Source organism: Xiphophorus hellerii, chromosome 9 (genome assembly GCF_003331165.1).
Source record: "Xiphophorus hellerii strain 12219 chromosome 9, Xiphophorus_hellerii-4.1, whole genome shotgun sequence".
In the NCBI taxonomy this organism is placed as follows: Eukaryota; Metazoa; Chordata; class Actinopteri; order Cyprinodontiformes; family Poeciliidae; genus Xiphophorus; species Xiphophorus hellerii.
Genome location: NC_045680.1, coordinates 19,537,283 through 19,559,752, shown reverse-complemented (window position 1 = coordinate 19,559,752; position 22,470 = coordinate 19,537,283). Strand labels below are relative to the sequence as shown.

At 38.3% G+C, this 22,470-nt stretch overlaps 2 protein-coding genes across 2 annotated transcripts; one reads left to right on the top strand and one right to left on the bottom strand.

Annotated features, from left to right (window-relative positions):
• Positions 1-139: 139 nt before the first annotated feature.
• Positions 140-6,449, bottom strand: LOC116725705 (mitochondrial coenzyme A transporter SLC25A42-like). The gene is made up of 8 exons (XM_032571935.1): positions 6,084-6,449; positions 5,499-5,659; positions 4,117-4,228; positions 3,853-3,878; positions 2,994-3,160; positions 2,652-2,768; positions 1,529-1,680; positions 140-1,427 (listed from the first exon to the last, which is right to left on the bottom strand). The coding sequence occupies exons 2-8, from the start codon at positions 5,586-5,588 to the stop codon at positions 1,102-1,104; spliced, it is 990 nt and encodes a 329-aa protein (XP_032427826.1). The 5' UTR covers positions 5,589-5,659; positions 6,084-6,449; the 3' UTR covers positions 140-1,101.
• Positions 6,450-8,064: 1,615 nt separating this feature from the next.
• Positions 8,065-20,387, top strand: mau2 (MAU2 sister chromatid cohesion factor). Its single transcript, XM_032571934.1, has 18 exons — positions 8,065-8,337; positions 8,635-8,718; positions 8,875-8,970; positions 10,103-10,197; positions 10,795-10,822; positions 10,968-11,123; positions 11,281-11,427; positions 12,198-12,288; positions 12,396-12,499; positions 13,667-13,744; positions 15,451-15,516; positions 15,624-15,707; positions 16,151-16,200; positions 16,299-16,376; positions 16,469-16,580; positions 18,593-18,683; positions 18,816-18,943; positions 19,108-20,387. The coding sequence occupies exons 1-18, from the start codon at positions 8,104-8,106 to the stop codon at positions 19,180-19,182; spliced, it is 1,797 nt and encodes a 598-aa protein (XP_032427825.1). The 5' UTR covers positions 8,065-8,103; the 3' UTR covers positions 19,183-20,387.
• The last annotated feature ends 2,083 nt before the right edge of the window (positions 20,388-22,470 follow it).

The following is a 22,470-nucleotide window of genomic DNA, read 5'->3' as shown; positions in this document are numbered from 1 at the left end:
AAAATTCTGACGTTTTTAAAAATATTAAAAATTTAAATTTCTTCCCCTTTTGTTTAATTGATACGTTCCCTTGCTGTTTATGTCAATATTATCTTCTTTTATCAAACATCTCCATCTAGTGGACAAAACACGACATTGCTCAATGTTGTGAATAAGCAGTTTATTGCACGGTCATCATACTGTAAACATCTTTGGGCAAAAAATCCCTATGAAATGTGGCAACAAGCACGATTTTCTTCTCCAGACACATACAAATTATGACTGGAAAAAAGACATGTCATACAATCAAGTGACAGCTTTAAGAAAATCTATACAACAATGTGAGAAAAGAAAATTATAAAACATTTTTTTGAAATGCTTAAATCGCAATAATCTTCCATACAGACGAAAGTCTTTCATATTCATACGTTTTTGCTTGTAATAAGTTTGATTAGCAACACTTATGATCATCTAAGATACAAATGGAGTTACACAGTGTTGGACGGATGGGTAAGTGAAAATGTAATAGTCACAATCAATTGTTTTCCTTTCAATGGGAAATAAAATCCACACTGGCACCATCATAAAATTTAAACCTGATAAATCTGTCTTTAGTAACCCTGTATCATCACATACTTTGCCATAGGAAAAAAAAATCTCAAAAAATATTTAAAATATTGTTTCTTGCACAAAAAAGGCAAAAGGAAACCAATGGAAAAAAACTGATTTGTTTTTGATTAAGTAGGATCAACTGAAGGGAAATTCTGATAAAGTGCGATTTAACTCCTTTGCCATCTATCATTCTAGTGGTACCATGTTTCTCAGACATGTTTTAACCATTCCATGATAGTAAAAACTATATTTTTTGTTTGTGCCTTTATGCAAAGCTAGAGATCCCTTTGCATTAGGCCAAGCTTGTGATAATGCGTATCCATGCAGAACAGACCTCCTGCCGGCTTATTCGCGTCTCTGACATCCTCCGTAGGAAACAGGAGTGAGCTGTGGGACGGTCCTGCACAGAGCAGAGACTCGTCACAGCCACAAAGCGGGCTCGGCTCCCTTTCCTTGTGTAGGTCGCATCTGTACTTTCCCTCTGTTACAGTTCTTCAGCCCCCTGCTGGCTCAGTGGATGGAGTAGTCCATCTGGTGCAGCTTCAGCAACAGGTTGTGCGTAACGTCAAATGTGGTGAAGCTAATTCCCACTGCGATGGGTCCTTTCACCCAGTTCATGCTCAGGCCTTTGTACAGTCCACGCCTGATGCCTTCCTGCTTCACGATCTCGCGCATGGTCCCCAGGATGGTAGTGTAGGAGGAGCCGATCACGCCGGCTGTCTGCATGCGCCGGCGCACCACATCCAGAGGGTACGAAGCCGACTGTCCAATCAGGCCCGCGCAGGCTCCAAATGCCAAGCGCTCGTAAGGGTAAGGATGCGATCGCTTCGTCTTATCTAAGGTAAAACAGATGGCAGGGTTGGAACTGACTGTTATCTACCAATTTTACTTTAATTAATCAAAACCAAACATGCAAAGACAGAGAAATGGTGAGTACCTGCGTGGAGCTTTTTGAGGGTCTCGTAGGTAAAAAATGTGATCCCTGCATATGGGATAACGCCCAAGATGGTAGGAGTGAAACCTTTATACAGTGTCTTTACACCTTCTTCTTGGGAGATGCGTACAAAGACATGCATGATGTTACTGTACCTGTAAAAGACAAACAGAAATAAATTTGAGAAATAAGTTTTCTGATGAGTGCAAGGTCACAACAACTGCAAAGACTAGCACGGTATTTTTATGTGAGGATGACATAAGCATTAATCAAGAGTAAGAAAAGTCTTTACTGGTGCCAGTATAGAATTCTACGTTCAAAGTGATAGACAGTATGATGAGGACAGACCACCCACATCATATTTAACAGAGACAACCCCAACATAGTCCGGTTAGTAAAGAGAGAATTAGAAGGAACTCCTCTTTTCACCAGACTGAAAGTCAAAGAGTGAAAGTTCAAATTAAAACTCAAATTCTGAATTTGACTTTGTAGTAAACTTTAAAACTGAGCTTTTAACTGTAGGTTTACAATATTTATGTGGACCTTTCAACATTTTTCTAAAGATATACAGGACTGAATGCATGACTTACTTTATGTTTAATTAAGCTATTAATTATCTGATTACATCATAAACTCTGGGAGGCTACAAATGGTAGAGGAAAAGCTACAGGAAAAATCCAACTCCTTTAAAAGAAAGACGTAAATGAAATGAAGTGTCCCTAGATGGAAGAAATCTGCAGAACACAGAACCATTTTGACCATTTTATATCCAGAGTCAATAAATGTTGACTGTGGTTCTAAACCAAAAGCTTAAAAAATTAATGACTCAAAAAATATAATTATGTGATAAAGAAACTTGGTTCAAAATAACTAACAAACCAGACATCTGAGAAAGGGTACACCATATGATCCTAAACTTCCAGCATTCAGATTATCATGAATGCTGATAATCTGAATGCTTCATTTTGGTCCCTAACATAACTAACCCTGTCAGACATGGCCTGTATACTGAACGGTGTTAACTGTTTTTTTCTTTTTCCAGGAATGATTAACTGATCATTTTAAAATCGGACAAATTTGTCCTCTGGTTCCCCTGCTAGATGAGCGTAACTCTGTAGGTCCTTACATTTCTTTAGCGGTGACAGCCATCCTGGCTCGGACCATGTCCAAGGGGTAAGTTAGCATGGCGGCGGTCGTACCGGCCAGAGAGCCCGCCAGTAGCCGTGGGAAAGGAGGCAGCGCTCTGAAATAAAAAGCAGTTGACTGTAAGCACACTTAAAAGAACATAAAGTAAATCCCACACAGCTACAAACGTGCTAGTATAAGCTAAATGCTAACATCCACGTTGCTACAGTCATGCTGACTCAGCTAAAGATGTGTTTTCACAAAGTTTGCGCAATCATGTGTTTTGCCAAAGACTTAAAACATGAAAATATCCCAATGAGAAATACTTTAAGTCTTTACTCACTTGCCCTGGAAGCCATAGTAGCCCCCCAGGAGTTTCTTGTATTGCTCGTGTGAACAAAACTGGATGGCAGCGTAGGGCATGACCCGCACCATGGTGGCAGAGTTCCCCCTCCACAGACTGAGGAATCCATCCTTCATGTACGTGCAGTAGATCACCCTGAAGGCCTCCTGCAGCACACCGTAATGTTCAACGTGTTATCCGCTTAGCATGTCTGACATTTTGGCATTACATAATAAGGCTTGTAAAGAACCTTTGTTAACATGTGGCCACAAACAGTTTTGCCCAAAAACAACGTCAGGACAAAGTGATTCAAGCTGAGCTACTTTTGAGTTTCTAGATGTGCAAAGTTGTTAAAAAATCGGAAATTAAATTGCAGTAAACAGCAGTTTTGACATTTTTATTTGTAAATACTTCTTAAATTTATCCATCCTTTTTGGATGGATAAATTCAGAATTATCCAACACCCTATGTATATTTTTCACATTAAATACCAAAAGAATACATTCAAATTTGTGTTTGATTATATTCAAACACAAATTTGTACAAAAGGTACACATGTTAACACTTTTGTAAGGCCAGATAAGTAAAGTGAAGAAAAAGAAGCATTCACTCTTTCATTATGAATTTTTAAACTGTTACTTATTGCTTCAAATTTAACTATTTTTAACATTTTAGCAAATATTCTTGAAAAATAAACTTTCAGTGTGTATAAACAGTGACGCAAGAGTTCAGAACTTTCAGTATGTTTTGCACTTAAGCAGTCAATTGCCCTGCTTATCACTGCAGGTGCACATGAAGTGGTGAAAATCTGTGTCTTATCAGTTCCTGTTCTCCAGATAGGTGAGATAAATAAACTCACCTTTGCCGAGAATCTCTTTGAAGACACTGAAAAACAACAAGAGACACAGTGAACCACAGGGTTGAGACACACCGTCTCATGTAGGCTAAACATCTACTAAGAGGATTAGTCAAGAACAGTTGGGGTGTAAACTCTGGTACGGATACAAAACATTAGTTCAGTCTACAGGAAAGTGTAAAATGTCCAAGTGTGGCCTTTTTGTAGGCAAGCACATTTCCTCATCTATATCTGGAAAGAAACCTTAGACTTGAGAGTATGTCTTGCCTTGAAAAATGATCTTGGTGCGGTCCAGAGGTGCAATGACGGTTTTGGCCACAGCTCCAGCAAATGCACCACACAGCAGAGAGTCCAGAGGGGTCAATCTGGGTCTTAGGTCCTGTGTGGAGACATTTTCGCACATTTGTGAGCTAGCGAGACAGTGTTTTGCAACATAAACATAAAAAGCAATATAATATATAATATACTGTATATATGAAATAATGAAACAAAAGCTATGGTATGTCTTATCTATGTTTGTGCTTTATGTGGAAAAGCTGATCAACGGAAATGCTCCCACATAAATTTGTCAGCTCAGGGTTAGGGCAAAAAAAAAGAAAAAGCTACAACATGCACGTGAATGACGGGACACGGAAACTGAGAATCACATGAGATAAGACTGCCCCAAGTTTCTTAGAACATGAGCCCTGCCCTGTGTGATCATGGAAGCAGTCCTAAAGTAGGCCAGCTGAACTCAATAAACACTCGCACTGACTGATAGCGGAAGGATTTGGCATGATAAACAAAGACGTTTCATATCCAGCAACAGAAAAACTAAACACTTTAAAAGCTTGCATTTGTAATTCATATTCTTGGAACTATTCCATCGTATCACTTATTTTTGATTCAAAGAACCAACAGTACTGTGAATTTAGAGCTGGCATTCCTCCTGCTTCATAATCTATTTTATAATTGTTCATTTTACTGCCTGGGCCAGGTGTGGTGTACGCATCTCTAAAGAAATAAAAACACAAAGGTGACAAAGCAGAAAAAAAAGAAGAGTGTGGAGAACCAGGGACACGTCAACAAAGACAAGTTAAATGTAGAAATGCATTTAACTTGCATTTCTACAAGAAAAGATGCACGTGCGTTTTACGGCTTTCTTTTAAGTCCAACTCGTGAATGTGTATTTTTATGGACATGGACATGGCCTGCTGAGGATTAGTTGACATCATCCTTCTATTTACAGCAGCAGTACTGTTCTGATGTTGGATGTTTAGAACCAGCAAGGAGACACTGAACGTCACATAAACACCACCATAAAGAAGACTATAGTATGAGAGGTAACATATAGTGGCTTTTTCCATTCTTAATTGCTTTTAATATACATTTGTGATTTTTTTTAATTTGTTTTTTTAAATCAAACTTATCTTTTTTGGTCATTTTTACACTTTATTTGAATATACTGTTGTGACATCGTCAACCTTCCTGTTTAACACTTCAGAAGAGGATTAATTCAGATTTGTGCAGAGAACTCCAGCCATCTCTTCTGTAAAAACACTACATTTTAAATGCCTTTCCACACCCATCTGCCGCAACCTGTCTGGTCACGTTTTAATATTGTTTACCCTTTGCTTATTCTCACTGGCTAAGACACCCAGCACGCTCACCTTTGCTTGGCTGGACGGCGGGAGGGTCAGCACAGTAGTTTGGGCCCCAGGCATGCGGCCCTGGCGGTGCTCGTGCACACGGTGGGCCATTGGTGCCCCCTTCTTATATTACCAAGGCTCGTCACACACCCGAGGTGCTCTTTCTGGACAAAACCCCACAGCTGCAAGTGAAAATGTCATACATTGGGTTAAAACACTCCCAAACTCCCGTTTCAAGGCAACATCCTCCTCGCTATATAGTTCCCCTCTATACCAGGACACGAGTACGTGCATTCTCTCACGCCCATGTTCCCACACGAATAGTCTGCCTTGTAAACAAAGTGTGTCACAGTACGGAGGATAAAAAAACCAACATTGGTTTGTCTACATAAAGCCAAATTCATAACGACGTTGCTTAAGTGATTATATGTGCCCTGGTTGTTATTTAAATAAACCATACTAGACCTTAGTAGGCGCGTGTAAAATAAATGAACTGCGAGCCACAGCTGTCCAATAAATAAATAAATAAATAAATAAATAAAATAGACACTCCTCCTTTCTGCAGGGAAATCTGTTTTGATTATTAATACCCGCATGAACGCTTACCTTGACTGTCCCAGAGCAGTCCGTGTTCACAAACAGTCGACGCGTGAAATCCTACAATGCTCTGAAGAGCTGCAGCTCGTACTGCACGTCTCCTGTTTGTTGGCAGAAGGCTTGTCACTCGCGCTTTTAAGTTGCACAGCAACACGCGCCGCGATGTGTCCCCACGTCTCCTCTCGTTGTTGACGTCTTTTCTCAAGTTGAGTCGAAGAAAAGTGTCAATAGAGCGCGCAGTTTGTTTGTAAGGGGACGTGAGTCAGGCAACGTTCATCTCGGAGGTGTTCCCTCTCCCCCTCCTCTCTCCTGCTCTGTGCACAGAAAGATTATTCTGGACTCTCGAGCCCCGAGCGAACGAGAACACGGCGTATTTCACTGTTTTGGACTACAATACCCAAGAGCAAATAGTATCGAATAACCAAAGTCTCGCGAGATTATGTTCAACATTGGGTTGCCAAGTATATATTACGCAATCATAGCGATCTTTTAATTAACCGTTTGTTTTCGTTTTCCGTATTATCTCATTTTGTTTTGAAAAATCAGGTAAGCGTTATATTCATAAAATATTTTTGCAATATTTTTCTCTTTCTGTTTTCTTTCTTAATACTTCTTACTTGCAATCTTTTCACCATTTTGTGCTCCCATCTAGTTACCTACCTGTGTGTGTGTGTGTTTCCCTTTCTGGGGTCAAACTTTGGAAAGAGCTAAATGAGAACCTCCATCCATTATCCAAACCCTCTTGTCCTTGCAGGGTCAAGGGCAGGCTGGTGCCTAACTCTAACAATCATTGGATGAGAGACAGGGTACACCCTGGAGAGGTCACCAGTCAGCACAGGGGCAACACAGAGATAAGCTGGACAAACAGCTGTGCACACACACAGCATACTTAAAAGACAATTTTTAGAGACCAATTAACCTAGCACCCATTTTTTTGGACAGAGTATAGCTTCAGTACTCGCAGAATTAATCACCACACAAAACATCTGCCTTTTACAAAGTAAACCTATGGATAACTTGGCAAACTCTTTGAATTTTTGGAAGAATTTTTTACTTGCCTTTAGGATCTACAGAACACAATCGCATAAAGAACATCAAACAGAACTGCACTTTATGCTTAATCCCAATCATTATTGCATGTAAATACATGCAATAATGAAATCATAAATGACTGCAGGGCTGTATAAGGTAATATTTTAGGTGCCATGCATTAATACTTTACTTGTCAAAAATGTATTAGAGCAATTGTATAGATTTTCACTTTCTGGCACTAAACCTTAAAAATATAACTCTGAAAAAAATTAGGAAAACATAGATTAATTGCATTTGATGTCATTAACATCAAAATAACCTTATGTGCCAAGTTTATGGGTACAAAGAATTTTACTTTGCTTTCCAAAGGTTGCATAGTAATCAGGATACAGTCAGAAACAGCAAACTAAAATATATAACAAAAACACTTGGTAAGTAAGGACTACAGGAGTAAGAAAGGACAAGAGCAATATTTACAAGATCCATCTTGTGTAGCCATTTTGTTTTTGTTATTCACATATAAAGAAATACAGTATGTATATTAATACTTACATGCATGCACAAGAGGAAGGTATTCTTGTGCAAATTTATCATTGCAATCCGGAAAACATCTCAATATCACGTTTTATTAATTTAGTACAACCCCCAATTCAGAATAAATAAAATAACACAATTTGTTTCTTACAAAAAAATCTCCCCTGGAAAACGGGCTTAAAGCATTTTTTCTATTTCTATTGGAACATAAACATTGGGGAATATTGTTAAAATAGTAGTTAGGCGTATTAAATAAGATAAACATTTTCATAATAAAATTGGATTTGACCATTTCCTGCCCTATTTTTTTATTGAAATGACAAAAAAAAGGACACAACTAAAGTTTTTCTTCACAGTTTGGAGCTGGATAAAGCCACTTCGATCGTAGTCTGCTCTGTTTAGCCCAACCTGGCAACCCGCGGCTCTGGCCGTAGCGCTGAAAAACTTGTTGTTGTCTGGGAAAATGGCGTCAAACGTAGAGGCCCCGGAGCGTTGGTACCTCGCCCTCCTCGGCTTTGCGGAACATTTCCGAACCTCCAGTCCACCCAAAATACGGCTGTGCGTACACTGTCTACAGGCCGTGTTTCAGTTCAAGCCCCCGCAGAGGATCGAAGCTCGGACGCATCTCCAGCTGGGCTCGGTCCTCTACCATCACACCAAGAACAGCGAGCTGGCCCGCAGCCACCTAGAGAAAGCGGTGAGGGGCGTTTGATCTGGGAAAGAGCGGGGATGTCGCAGAGAAGCGGAGGGAGTGTAGGCCGCGGGCAGTGAAAACACCGAACGGCGGAAGTGTTTAAATAGCTATTCATCCGAGAAGGTTACATTAGTACAGAGGTTCTGATACGTGTTCAAATAATTTTGATATGAAGTGTGTCGTTGTTTTAATCCGGTTCAGCCACTTTACGCTCACGCGCTGGGTTTTACCAAATAAACTGCTGCTCAAATATTTACGCCCAGAATATTGGCTGACAATATGTTGTCTCCTTTCTTGCAGTGGTTTATATCTCAACAACTTCCTCAGTTCGAAGATGTCAAATTTGAAGCTGCGAGTATTCTGTCGGAACTATTTTGCCAACAGGTAAAACATATAAAGACTTACTAAAATGCTATTATGGTAACAGAAATAAGAGTCGAGCCATATTTGTGCTTTTCAAAGACATTCACAAATGATTCTGATATTTGAGGGGGTGTGTTAGTATGACCCGCTAACTGCCCATATGTAATACATTTTCAGAATTTGGTGGACTCTGCAAAGCCCCTGCTGCGTAAAGCCATCCAGATTTCCCAGCAAACACCATACTGGCACTGCAGACTGCTGTTCCAGTTAGCGGTATGTATTACTTCAGTGGTATTAAAGTTTTCCTACTGAAGATGCACTGATCGCAGATTTTGTGGCCGATTTCTTATCATCATTTTTTTGTTGGTTTGTTTTTCCAAGGATTTGACATGCCAATGCAGCTGGTAGTCTGATTCTACTTTTGCTGGTTCATTATATATAGCAAATTGATCCGTCCTAACATAAACATGTTTATATTACTTACATATGCACTTAACAAAGTAAGTACTCCAAAAAAAAAAATTTAAATCACATATTTAGTTGTACCTTTCTCAGTTGCCACATTTCTGGCCCACAGTTGTTACTCATGTTCAACCTCCAACCCAGTAGATGGCAGTAATATACCTAACGCTTGCTAAGCTATAAAAAAGTTTCACCGGATGTGTTAATGTGTTGCATTTTGGTTAAAAAAAAAATAATTACATAGACTAATTTTAATTTGATTTTTAATACATTTATTTGTGTGCAACAACACATGAGTTTACATAAGTTAGTTTACATAAACTAAAACGGTGGTTTTCACAAGAATGGTTTGAAAATACCAAACTGTCTCTACACCACAAAATAATACAACATTAATTCATGGTGAATCCAAAAAAAGCCATCAGTAATGTTTTTTTGGTGGGGGGGATTGCCATTAATTATTCCCATTATCAAATGAGACAGCGTCACACTGTGTGCGGGGTGGGTTACATACCTCTGCAGTTAAATAGGACTTTACAGAAATATAAAACTAACTTATATGAACTTAAATACAAACTATGATTTGCTCTGTGGATGTGTCTTATCAATATGTGATTCCACTAGCATTATTTTTAAGAATGTCACAGACTCAAAAAAAATAGCTTACTCTTTTTCTCTTGTTAACAACTGTTGTTGTTGTCAGTGTGACCTGTTAGCACCTGTGTTTTTTTGCATTCACTAATTGTGTCTGACCTGCCTGTCACTGATCAGGGCCAGGGAATATTAAAATGATCAGATTTATTCTTGCTTTATCTTTTTTATTATTATTTCTTTTGTTTAAGTTGGAGAACAGAGTTAGACCTGCTGCATTTGGATTCTAGTTGTTTGAAACTTAATAGTTACCTGTATTGAGTTGTTAAGGTTCTTTTCTTATCTCTTTCAGCAACTTCATACTCTGGAGAAAGACTTGGTGTCAGCATGTGACCTTCTGGGAGTTGGTGCTGAGTATGCCCGAGTCGTGGGTTCAGAATATACCAGGTAAACATTTCTGTCATTTGTAGTTTTTGTTTAAAGCATTACCCAGATGACATGGGGGGGAAAAAATGTGACTATTATAGGATGCCTAAACCAAAATGGCATCCTGACGAAATATAACTCTTTGCTGTAATGCCGACAGCTTTACTTGTGTGATTCGCTTCACCTGAATCTGTTATGTATTGGCTATTGCACACTAAATAATTAAGGGGGAAACCCTTTCAAGCTGTTTTAAGGTCTTATTTTTAATGTATGTGAAGCTGATGCAAATAGATTTTTAAATGTGACTATGTGAAACTTAAATAAATATAACATACTATATATATTTTTACAACATAGAAGGTGCAACCAAAATGTGTGGAAAATGAAGGTACTACTTTATTGTTGAGCAAGCTTCCACTGTAAACAATTCAGTAAATTGATTTAAATTTTAAATGTACTAAGATTACAAATATCCTGCTTTCTTACAAAATAAGCCTTTTATTTTTGCTTGGAACTCTTTTTAATTGAGATTTGTATCTAATAATTAAGATTACAATGTATTTATTTGTAATAATTTGATGTGAAAGTTGACTTAATTTTACTTTTTGCATCTTTTAGGGCTTTGTTTCTTCTTAGTAAAGGCATGGTAAGTTTTCTCTTTCTATTTTTCTGTTGCTAAGTTTTATCTTCATGTCTTCCTATCTTCTTTTTTCTACATCTGCCACGAGGAGACACAGTGTTAAATATTGCAGTAATTTGTTTTGACCTGGGGATGTTTTCCAACCTTCCAGTTGCTGCTAATGGAGAGGAAGCTTGGCGAGGTGCATCCTCTTCTCACACTGTGTGGAACTATAGTAGAAAACTGGCAGGGAAACCCCATCCAGAAGGAGTCACTGAGAGTCTTCTTCCTGGTACTACAAGTCACACACTACCTGGATGCTGGACAGGTAGGAAACCTCCCCTGCATGGGTTTCCTATTATTAGGAAAATAGTTGATTAGCAAAGTTCTTTTTTTATTTCTAAAGCGGGATGAGGATGGACGTGTCAAAGTTGAAACGAGTGGCTACATTGTTTTTTTTGTTGTTGTTTTTTTTTTCTTGTCAGGTAAAAAGCGTGAAGCCGTGTCTGAAGCAGCTGCAGCAGTGCATTCAGACTATCTCTACACTCCAAGATGATGAGATTTTACCCACCAACCCAGCTGACCTCTTCCACTGGCTGCCCAAGGAGCACATGTGTGTCCTCGTATATCTGGTAATGCTGATTTTCTTTCTTCCTTTCTTTTTCTCTGTGACTCAAAAGCTCCTGTCAGTTGTTTTGGTTTCTCTGTGTGGTTGACACCAAACAACAGTTTAATACGAAAACTCCAAATTCATCCCTACTTAGTAGGTACTTAGTACTGCTGCATTTAAAGTACACACCCAGCAGCATTCAGAGGACGACTAAGGCAAAAATAATTAGGTTTTATACTGTTGCAAGAATGTGCACACATACATAGAGTCTAGCATGTTATGCAGTTTGTTTTTTGCATACGTGTTATACATAAGACAATTTTGACGCCCTTTTAGATCAATCTCCTTTGAAAAATTCTAGTTGGTCAAAATTGGAATCAGCTGCTCAGACCTAAAAGAAAAATATAAACCGTCAGCTAGCTAAAACCTGTATTGGCATACTTCTAAGGAATTAATAACAGCAGTAAATCAGTTCTTGTGTGGTCATGTTTTGACTACCTGTGGCTCCGACAAACGTTCTGAATTCTAAGCAAAGTGTGCAAAACATTCTGCTTGCAACAAGTTTCTCCTCCAGTTTGTCATTCATGCTCCATAGGAAATCAATCTTAGTGCTTTACAATGAAACGGGAAGTAATAATTACACATGGAGTGAATAGTTTGTGCTTAGTTACAGCAGAAGCATCGAGCAATAGTCAAACCTGTACAAACATTAATTAAAAAATATTTAATCGTGCAAAAACATTTAATCAGAAACGCTTTTTTTTGTTGTTGTTGTTTGTTTTCATTTTCCAGGTGACAGTCATGCACTCCATGCAGGCGGGCTATTTGGAGAAAGCCCAGAAGTACACAGACAAGGCTCTTATGCAACTGGAGAAACTCAAAAGTGAGTTTTTGAGTGTTACGCCGTGGCTAACTTCATCAGCTTTGCTCTGTAAACTGTCCAGAAATCACTAAACGGTGCTTCTTTTACCACTAATCGGTTTATGTCAGTGTTGGACTGCAGCCCCATCCTGTCCACCTTCCAAGTCATTCTGCTGGAGCACATCATCATGTGCCGACTCGTCACGGGCCACAAGGCCACGGCATTACAGGAGGTACATCGTTTCTATTCCTGTCACCACTTCTGCAGTTTATATTTAAATACGTGCCATCTTAAAAAAAGCTCATATGGAACATTCAAAGCTCAGTTAGTTCTTTGTGACTTAAAGAAGTTTTAAGCTTTTCCAGCTTACAACCAGAAAATCTCACCTTTATAAACAAACTGAAACATTTTAAAAGGAAATTAAAAACAGGGGGAAATAAAATAATGTGGTTGCACACCCTAATGAAGACTGTGCTGAGAATTAACCAGTACATCTGAACTCAAAATACATAGGAGTAATTTCAGCTGGCTATGATTACCTCCAAATAATTATTTTATATATAATGATTCTGTTCGTTGAAATCAGCAGAATAATGAGTCACCACAAGAAGAGTAAGGCTACGTTCACACAGAGACCCCAATCTGTCTTATGCGTGAACGGTTTGAGCGACATGCGTGGACAGAAGAAGACTGTTTACGTCACACAGCAGCACACTCTTTACAGGAGTAATAATGGATGCCGCTGTCTATGGATTGATTTTTATGTTATCGAACAATGGGAGCAGACAGCATATTCCCAAGATCATAAGAAGACGGAGGAAGCCAAGAGAAGGAAAGCACATCTAATCCAGATTTACTGCTTCTGGCTTCTTCTGGTAGAAAACTATGATACAATAAGGCCGTTCATACTGCAGACAACTATCTGATACACATCCAATTTAGTTCCACATATTGAAATGGAACCATTTTTTAAAATGATTATTTTGGTAAAAGGATTGGAACTGGGCTGTTGAGACCATGAAAAAAAATCAAACATGGGTCACATATGGGCAAAAATAAATTGGGTTTGGGTTGCATTTACCTGCTGTGTGAACGTCATTGTGAATTTCCCAACCACTGGTCTGTTGAGGACTGGAGAAGCACAGGAGATGCCTTCACTGTCTTGACAGATTCGAAGTATGAAGACGTTCCACTTTGATTGAGTCCTACCCAAAAACAACTAAATCCAAACACATTATTTCAGTTTGTTTGTCCCTTTGAAAGATTTCAGTTTGTTTTTCCAAGTACGTCACAAAGGTTAAAGTTGACATTAGACATTTTTAACATCACTTAAAGTTTGTGTTCACGCTGTGTCAAAACAGAATTTGCATCTTTGATGAACATTTGTCTCTCTGTTTAGATTTCACAGGTTTGTCAACTGTGCCAACAGTCCCCCAGGTTATTCAACAACCATGCTGCTCAACTACACACACTATTAGTGAGTATTTTGAATCAAAACTTTCTTTAATATTGCTGGTTGTGCTTTTCTAAAAGTGAAAAGACTACAAAGTTTCTTTCTAATATTCCAGTAATAATCCTAATTTGGTGACCAATTTGGCATTTTGGACTCATAAGAGGGTTACCAACAATTCAAGATGTAATTCAGGTGCAAGACTGGTCAGAAGGGGTTAATGATAGACGTGCCTGAGCCAGTCAGAAAAGTTGTTTATCGCACAGAGGACAGAGAAAACCAAAGATGTCCTGCAGAGGGCTGGGCATTGTACCTGCTTTCTGAAGTCTGAACAGTAGATTATTGTAGGAAAATAGTGCATCAGTATGCTTTAGGCTTAGCTAGTAAGTTCCTGAAGTAGACAAAAGATTGGAAAATCAGCCGAGCATTAAACAGGCATAGTATCAGCCATTGCTGTATAGTTGCTCTGAAAGTGGAGAAGTGCAGAGCAGATGGCCAATGTAAACTATCAAAATGGCCACGGCTTGATTGTTACTAATGTAGCAACAAGCAGAATTCACAAACTCCACTCTGATTGAGCATTTCTCATACTTCTGCACTATTTTCGAAAATATGAATTGATAGAAATCAAATAGACGCACCGTAGTTACCGAAGACATGGCTCGTCAAAGACTGGCCTACTGCCAGCTTTAGTAAATAATTTCTATTTAGCCTGTCTGTCTTAGTGGCCACCGCAGTTCATCTTTGTAAAGTTCGCAACCACCAACCCACAAGGTCAGACCCGGTAATGAAAATGCATTTCTTTTTAGCACACTGCAAGTCTGAGTAGTTGAGGAGCGGAGTGTCTCAACTTGTCAAATGATCTCCATTCCAGAGAAATCACCTTTCTCAGTAACACAGCTGTACATATTTACCTGAATCATTTTTCTGTGGGGCACCAAATTACTTTCCGAGTCATCACTTGAGTTGTGTAGCACTTTGAGACGCTCTGCAGCTTCTTTGTTAAACATTTGTTTAGGTCGGTAATGACTGTTCTTGCAGTGGTGCGATTAAACTTTGCAAAAGCTTATTATTAACTGAAAATAGCTCCATATTTATTATGGTTAAGTTATGCTGTGTGTGAAAACATTTGAAGGAATAGTTTTGGGACTCCAGATAAAATTAAAGTGAAAGACTTGTAGATATTATGGAACATACTCGCCTGCAAAGAAAGAAAAAATCCAATTTTAAAGGAGTTCTTTTTCATCTGGAGAATGTGAAATTGTAGAACTTTTAATTTTTTTTGTAATTAAAATTTTACATTTTCTAGAACTCAAAGAAAATGTTTCAAACTAAGGGAGGAAAATGTCATAACACACAAAGTGTCAGGTTATTTACCAAGGTTATAGACAAAAGAAGGACTATTAACACTAGAGTATTTCATGTTTTTAATCCAATGGCAAGGTTCCTTCCTGCACAGCCTTGAAAATAAGGAATTTGATTTGATCATTTGCCAAGTTTGGTTAAATATGGTATAAAAAAAATGTTTGGTTTGGCTTTGTAGTAGTCCATTAAAACATTGACAAACAGGTGTATTGTTTCGTGAATCTGTAATTTACAGATTACCCAACTAGGTGAATGTTTTATCCTCAAATTCCTAGAATATTAAAGAATGGATAGTTGCTTAAACTTGAATTTTAAAATGGAAAATTATTCAAAATCCCTTCAAATAACTTTCGTCTGTCACCTCCCAGGGTCTGTACTGCATCTCAGTGAACTGTATGGACAACGCAGAAGCACAGTTTACCACAGCGTTGCGGGTGAGTGCGTTGGGATTTCACATCAACGCTGCCACCGCTTGGGTCTCGCCCTTTCCGCGCTGTAGTTGGTCTGTGTTCTTGTCACCAAGTCGCTGTTCGTGTTGCAGCTCACCACACACCAGGAGCTGTGGACGTACATTGTAACCAACCTGGCCAGCGTGTACATCAGGGAAGGAAACAGACACCAGGAGGTGAGAACAGGATTCATTTTACGCTTTTTAGGTTGGGAGTATTTCAGTGTATTTATTATGAGGTGAATCTACTTTTTTATAGCAAACTTTTATAATAAAAAAGTAGACTGCATTTGTCTTATAGTTTACTTCCAATCAACTGATTCTCAATATTTGAATGCTTGTCTTTATCAAAGAGTAACATGAATGTGTGAAGTTCAGTTGAAAAGCAGTTGCTTTTCATTGTTTTTCTGTTTTGTTTTGCCACCAGGGGGCACCAAAAACCTTCTCAGGTGTCCTGTTTTACTTCCCACTCAGTAGAAAACAATGCTCCCCAGACTGTGGCGAAGCGTGTTCAAACTAACAACATTCTTCTTCTAAGAACAAAGTTTAAAATGCATCAGAATCAAAGACATTAATATTTGAAGCATGTTAACATGTTCATGTTTTTATCTCTTTTCCAGCTGTACGGCCTCTTGGAGAGAATAAACCCGGATCATAATTTCCCAGTCAGGTAGAAGTTCTTTAATGTATTATTTTACATTAAAATACCATTTTATATGATAGTTTTATTGTCGACACTTAAACTATTTCCTCTTTGTTTTGATTCAGCTCCCACTGCCTCCGCGCTGCAGCCTTTTACATAAGGGGACTCCTGTCCTTTTTTCAGGGACGCTACAACGAGGCAAAGTACGAGAACTTCAAAGTTCGCTGCTCCAAAAATTTCAACCCCAAATGCAAAGTTCTACCTTATGCTCACGCTGCTTCTTTATGCGTTCTAGGCGTTTCCTTAGAGAAACACTGAAAATGTCTAACGCTGAGGATCTGAACAGACTCACAGCCTGCTCTCTGGTTCTGCTGGGCCACATTTTCTATGTACTGGGCAACCACAGAGTAAGACAAACGCCTAGCAAACATTGTTCACACTCACACTAAAACGGTTTTTTTAAAATATGAAACAACTGGACTGTGAATAAGGTTGAAGCACAAGGTCACAGGACAGAACATTGTGGTTTCCTTGTTTTTTTGAGGGTTGTTTTTTTTTTCCTCCTAGAGTCAGACTGTCCTTTTTATCCAATTATGTTTAACTTCTGGAACAGAAAACTGCAGGTTTATTCTGGCCAGCCCAACCTAAAATAAATCAACTAGATGAGACTTGCAAGAGCCTTTACTTTTGGAGTGGGTAGTGAATGGAAAAAAATGCAGCTTATCGGTTTGGGTGGTGTAAACAATTAAAGCAAAGGAGCTCGGCCAAATTTATTGGTCAAGATTGCTTTAGTCAATATTAATAGTAGTTTTATGCTAGTTTTTGATTGGCAAATACAATTCCAGTATATCTCTCCTCATGTTTATGCACTACAGTAGTAGAGATACACCAATGAGAATTTTTTTCTAGATTATTTTTATATAGTTTTGACCTTCCGGTACCAATTTCAGCTGATTTTGATTTCTTTTCAAGAACTATAACAGAGATGATTGAGGAAAAACATTCAAATTAAATTTTCTTATTCATATTCTTTCAGTAATTATTTTTTATTGGAGAAGAGCCTGTATGATAGAGGAGTCACTGTAAAGCTGAATTTTAATGTTGCGAACAAAGAAAGATGAAGTAAAGATGACATTTTAAAGTCTTTTCAACCTCTCATTACTAAAAGTCAGTTTGCTTCCAACTTTTCTTTCTACAATATTGTTAATATTTTATTACTTTATTACTTTTCACTGATACTGAAAACAGCTACCTTTGAGATCTATTCGCTCACAAACAACGCCCACGACAGCCAACACAAACCTTAGGTATGTTGCGTTCACTGGTCGTAAAAGAGTCGTATTTTCGAGTTCCCAAATTGCCAATCAAGCTGAAAATGGTCCATTTCCTTTCTCTGTGCATGTCTATCCATTAACCAATCAATGCGAGGTTGCAAGAGTGTGTGCATCTCTCTTCTGGCAAAAATACTCTAAAGGCATCAGTGCATCAGCCTGATAAACTTTTTTTTCTTTCATGTTTTCCTTCAGATCTCTAGTTAAGTCTGCTCTGAGCAAAACCTGCTACAGAAACCTGCTGTTTCTAACTACTGAATTGGCTTTTTCTATTTCTGAGTCTAAACTTTGACACAACAGACGGCAAAATGTAATCTGTAATCTTGAAACGAATATAAATGAAATGATTGACCAATCATTTGCCCAGAGCAGTAAAACATGCCTCTGAAATAACCAAAGCAGTTTCATTTATATACACCTTATAAACACCCACAAGACCAAAGTGCTGCATACAAAAATAATAAAGAGCAGTCAGACAATACAATAAAAAAAATCTAAAAAACTTGAAAATAAAAAAAACAACTCTATATTAAAATGATACATTTATGTTTGTTTAACATATTTTTACCCATTAGCATTTGTAAAGCTGGATTCTGTGATCTGAAGTTCAGTCTGTGTTGGTTGTAAAAAAAAAAAAAAAAGCTCTCATTTGACGGTAGGGATGCAATCAATTGGAATTAAGTTCCAGCTGACCCAAATTACTAAAACTGATTAAAAAAAAAAGAAGAAGAAAAAAACCTCTGGTGGTAGCGGTCAGTTATCTAATGATCCTTAGAAAGAGACCCTTCCCCCTTTTAAACATCCTGTATTCCAGGCAATGAAATTTTAATTGCTTGAAGCCTTGGACACAATATGAATATATTAATATATCTAATAAATGATTCAGTATTTGTAGGAGTCTTCTCACTAAACATGATTACAAGCTCTTCTCTCAATCGTGATTGTAGCAGCAGATGTTTAAATCTGTGGAAACGATGTAAATTCAAGAGCATTGGTATTTTTGTTCAATACGTGATTATTATTATTATTATTACAGCAATTAAAGTGTTTTTTACATGTATATATAATATTATCATTCCTCCCTTTAGGAAAGCAACAACATGGTTGTACCTGCCATGCAGCTAGCCAGCAAAATCCCTGATATGTCTGTGCAGCTCTGGTCTTCGGCGCTGTTGAAAGGTCCGTACTTCACTTTTCATTGTTTGCTTTCCAGAAAGACGAGCGCGAGCCTCGCACATTCCCAGCAGGGATGCGCATCGTGGATTGGTGCTTCAGAATGAAAGACTGAAACCCCACTGTTATTTTTTGCAGACTTGAACAAGGCCCTTGGAAACAACATCGATGCCCACGAGGCTGCACAGATGCACCAGAATTTCTCCCAGCAGCTGCTGCAGGACCACATTGCGGCCTGCAGCCTCCCTGAGCATAACCTCATCAGCGTACGTAAAGCAGATTTGAGGAAGTCTTTCCCGTGCATAATCTTCAGTTGTTGCCTCACCGTGTTTTTCCCTTTCGTGAAATCTGCACATTTACCTCGTTAATGTATCCTTTGCTTTCGATGCGCGTTATAATGCTGCAGTTGCACAATTTGTTTGTTTTCCAGTGGACGGACGGCCCCCCTCCAGTTCAGATCCAAGCCCAGAATGGTCCAACCACGAGCCTCGCAAGCCTGCTATGAGGAGCCTCCTGATGCATGATTGTAGCTGGTAAATCACCACAAGCAGCAATTTGATGCCTAAAAAACCTGCTATCCACACCACTGTAGCTTAAAAAAAGGATTTTAACAAGTGACAGGTTGGACGTTCACTTTATTTGCTTCTGAAGATTACTTCCTGATTGTCTGCTACTAATTTTTCCTAAAGTTATCAAACAATAACACTCTGGCGGCATGGACTTGGGGCACAAGATCCGGGTATGACTGTTGGTTTTGGGAGGAAGGACACATGGCAATGTATAAAAGGGCTTCATTGCCTCAGATGTAGGGATTTGAGTTTGCCAGGATTATCTTCTATTTCCATTTCTTGGAAAAGATCCAGTTAGATATGGGCAGTAAAAATATGTAGAAGAAATTAATTTATTCATGTTGCTATTTTTGTAACTGTTGATAAATATTTTACATCTTGCCTTTTTTGTATGGAAGCTGTTTTTCTCTCCCATGCGTGGAAGTTACTAATGCGGACTCCCTGCACTATAGTTTTTCAGCTGGGGCACGAACCGTAAATTTTTTATGATTTTTTTTTTTTTTTTGCACAAAATTCACAGTAGGTAATATAGAACTGTAACTTATTTTCACAATATATTCATTTGAAAAGTCTGTGTAAAGAAAGGAAAAAAAAATAAAAATAAAAAATATCACCAAATGTTGTTTTGAGGCACAATCCACTGTGTTTAGGGGATGCATTTTAAATACTAGTAGAATTTATCATATTATCACTAATATCCTTAAAAAATACACATTTCTTTCATGTATTTAAGTTCCATTATAGAGTATTTCTCGTTCATGTTTTTTTTTTTTTTCTTTCCACAAATCAGCTTTTTTTTCCAAACATTGGAAAACAGATTTATTTTATTGTACTAATTTGTCTTGATAGTCCTACTAAATGAGCTTTTCACAGTATGTTTGTATAAATTTGCCACTTGTTGAACCTTTTATTGTACAGTGACATTTTATAAATTCAATTTAGTAAAGTGTGATATGTATTATTTTAGCTACCCTATGTAGGTATCTCAATGCTTGGTATTTAAAGCACTGTTAAGAGGTGAACACACAGTTTAAGCTTCAGTACTAGCCATATTTTATCCAATGCCTCTGTTTTTAATTCTTACATTGTTTTCAATATTTTTTCCAATAAAAATATGATTGAAATCTGTCAGTTTATTGACTGATGTCTCCATTCCGATGTCTTTTTTTTTTTGTGTGTGATTTGTGCTCACTTCCTTATCAAAGAAGTCTGGAATCTGTATGCATTGGAGATATGCTTAGTCAATCATATTGATTGGACATGTGCAGCGTTTGAATGAGGCAGCAAATTTAATCATTTCTATGATCATTCCAGTGATGTTTTACTTTCAGCATGCACTGAAAGGGCAGGTTAGAATGTCGATTTGCTGAAATTGTTTTGATTTTGTAAACTGCTTGACTAAGGAGCAGACCAGACTGGTCAAGGACAGAGCCGCTGAAGTAACAAGTAGGACTGAGCTAGAAAACAATGAGCCAAGTCTGAAAATCTCACAGAACGTTGTTCAGTCTATCATCTGAAATGGAACAAGTAAGCCACAGCCGCAGTTTCACCGAGACGTAGCTGTCTACCCAAAGCGACAGTCTGGCATTTATCAGTGAGGCATTCTGGGGGGTTTTGTTTCACCTGCGAGAGCTACAGAGATCTACAGCTTAGGTTTTGTCACCAGAACAACCATTAGACATCCACTTTCACAAATATGGCTTTTTTGAGATCTTCGCAAGAAGAAATCCATAACAATATCCATGGAAGACGGTGCTCTGGTCAGATAAGACCAAAACTGAACTCTCCATCTTACAAGAAAATGGCTGTGTTTGGAGGGGGGTGGGGGGTGGGGGGTTGCTGCAAAGCTCCACGAAGACAAAAGTATTGTGAAAAAATTCACTTTTTTGATTTTCCCTCATCAAAAACATACCTGGAGTGTTTGGTTTGATTTGTTCATGCATGTTAATATCCCATGGCAGCTATTTGGGATGTCTAAACTCTTGTTTTCATAAAGAGCTGCTTATATCCACTTATCCTCCTTAGAGCTTCTCACAGATCACCCCTCCCCTGCTCCTTTACCACTCATCTCCTCTAGACTAGCAGCAGCAATTAGCAAACACCTGATGGAACTGCGAGTCTGCTGAGCTTCCCGCACAGACTACTTCTCGGTATAATTCTTCTAAGAATGGTTGTAAACAGCGTAATGGGAAGCATTGTTGTGCTAAAGTCAAAGTGTCGGAAATAGGAGCTTCTTAAAGAGACGGATGCGGAATTTCAAGGCGTCAAATTACAGTAATTTTTTTTGTCATGTTTGATATTTACAGCATTTTTATAACAACTGAAAATGACACCAGTTCTTCATTATTTTATAAAATGGCATTATCTGCCTGGAAAATGACCAATTACTATTGCAAGTTAAAAACAAGGGTCATTTTTTTTATTGTTGTACAATATTCTTGCATAATGGCCAATTGTTTTCAGCTCCTCAGTGACCAGTGTCCTGCCGGTTTGTCTCTGCGTCAACAAAACTGACGTAAATAGTCCAACTGCCTCCTCATAATGTTAAAAAGTTTTACAAAGGGCTGCTGGTGATCCATAATTTAACCCAGGTGTGTTGAACAAGGAAATGAACTAAAACCCTTGAAGATTGACTTTGGACACCACCGCTCAAGCCAGTCAGTGACCAGCAATCTTTTGAAGTCACATCTTCAGCTCGCTTAGTAGAGGCTAATAAAGGATCTACTACCTTTATTAGTAGTTGTAAAAACAACTTCCAGGTACAAGTTGGTTTTTACTTGTACCTGGAAAAAACAACTAGAGACAGTTTTAGTATGTTATAGCGGAAAAGTAGCTTTATGGATCAAGAAGCCAGTTCAGCCTTCTGGAGAACATGGAACATAAAACATATGGCCTGAGCTACAAAGGAAAGCATATTCATAAGTTTGAATTACCAAGTCAAAGAGGAGAGCTAAATATTATTGAGAACGTGTGGCAACTTGAAAATTGCGTCTCGCAGGCACTCTTTAACCATCACTCTGACAATGAACAATTTCCCGTGAAGAAAGAAAAAATCTGAAAACATCAGCTTTTACATGTGCACAGCTGGTAGACATGCCCCCCCAAAAGACTTGCAGCTTTAATTGCAAAGCGCTGACTTGGAGCGGGGAGCCGAAAACAAATGCATGACATACTTTTCAGTTCTTTATAAAACAACTGGAAGCCATGTGCCATGTTCTGTCCAC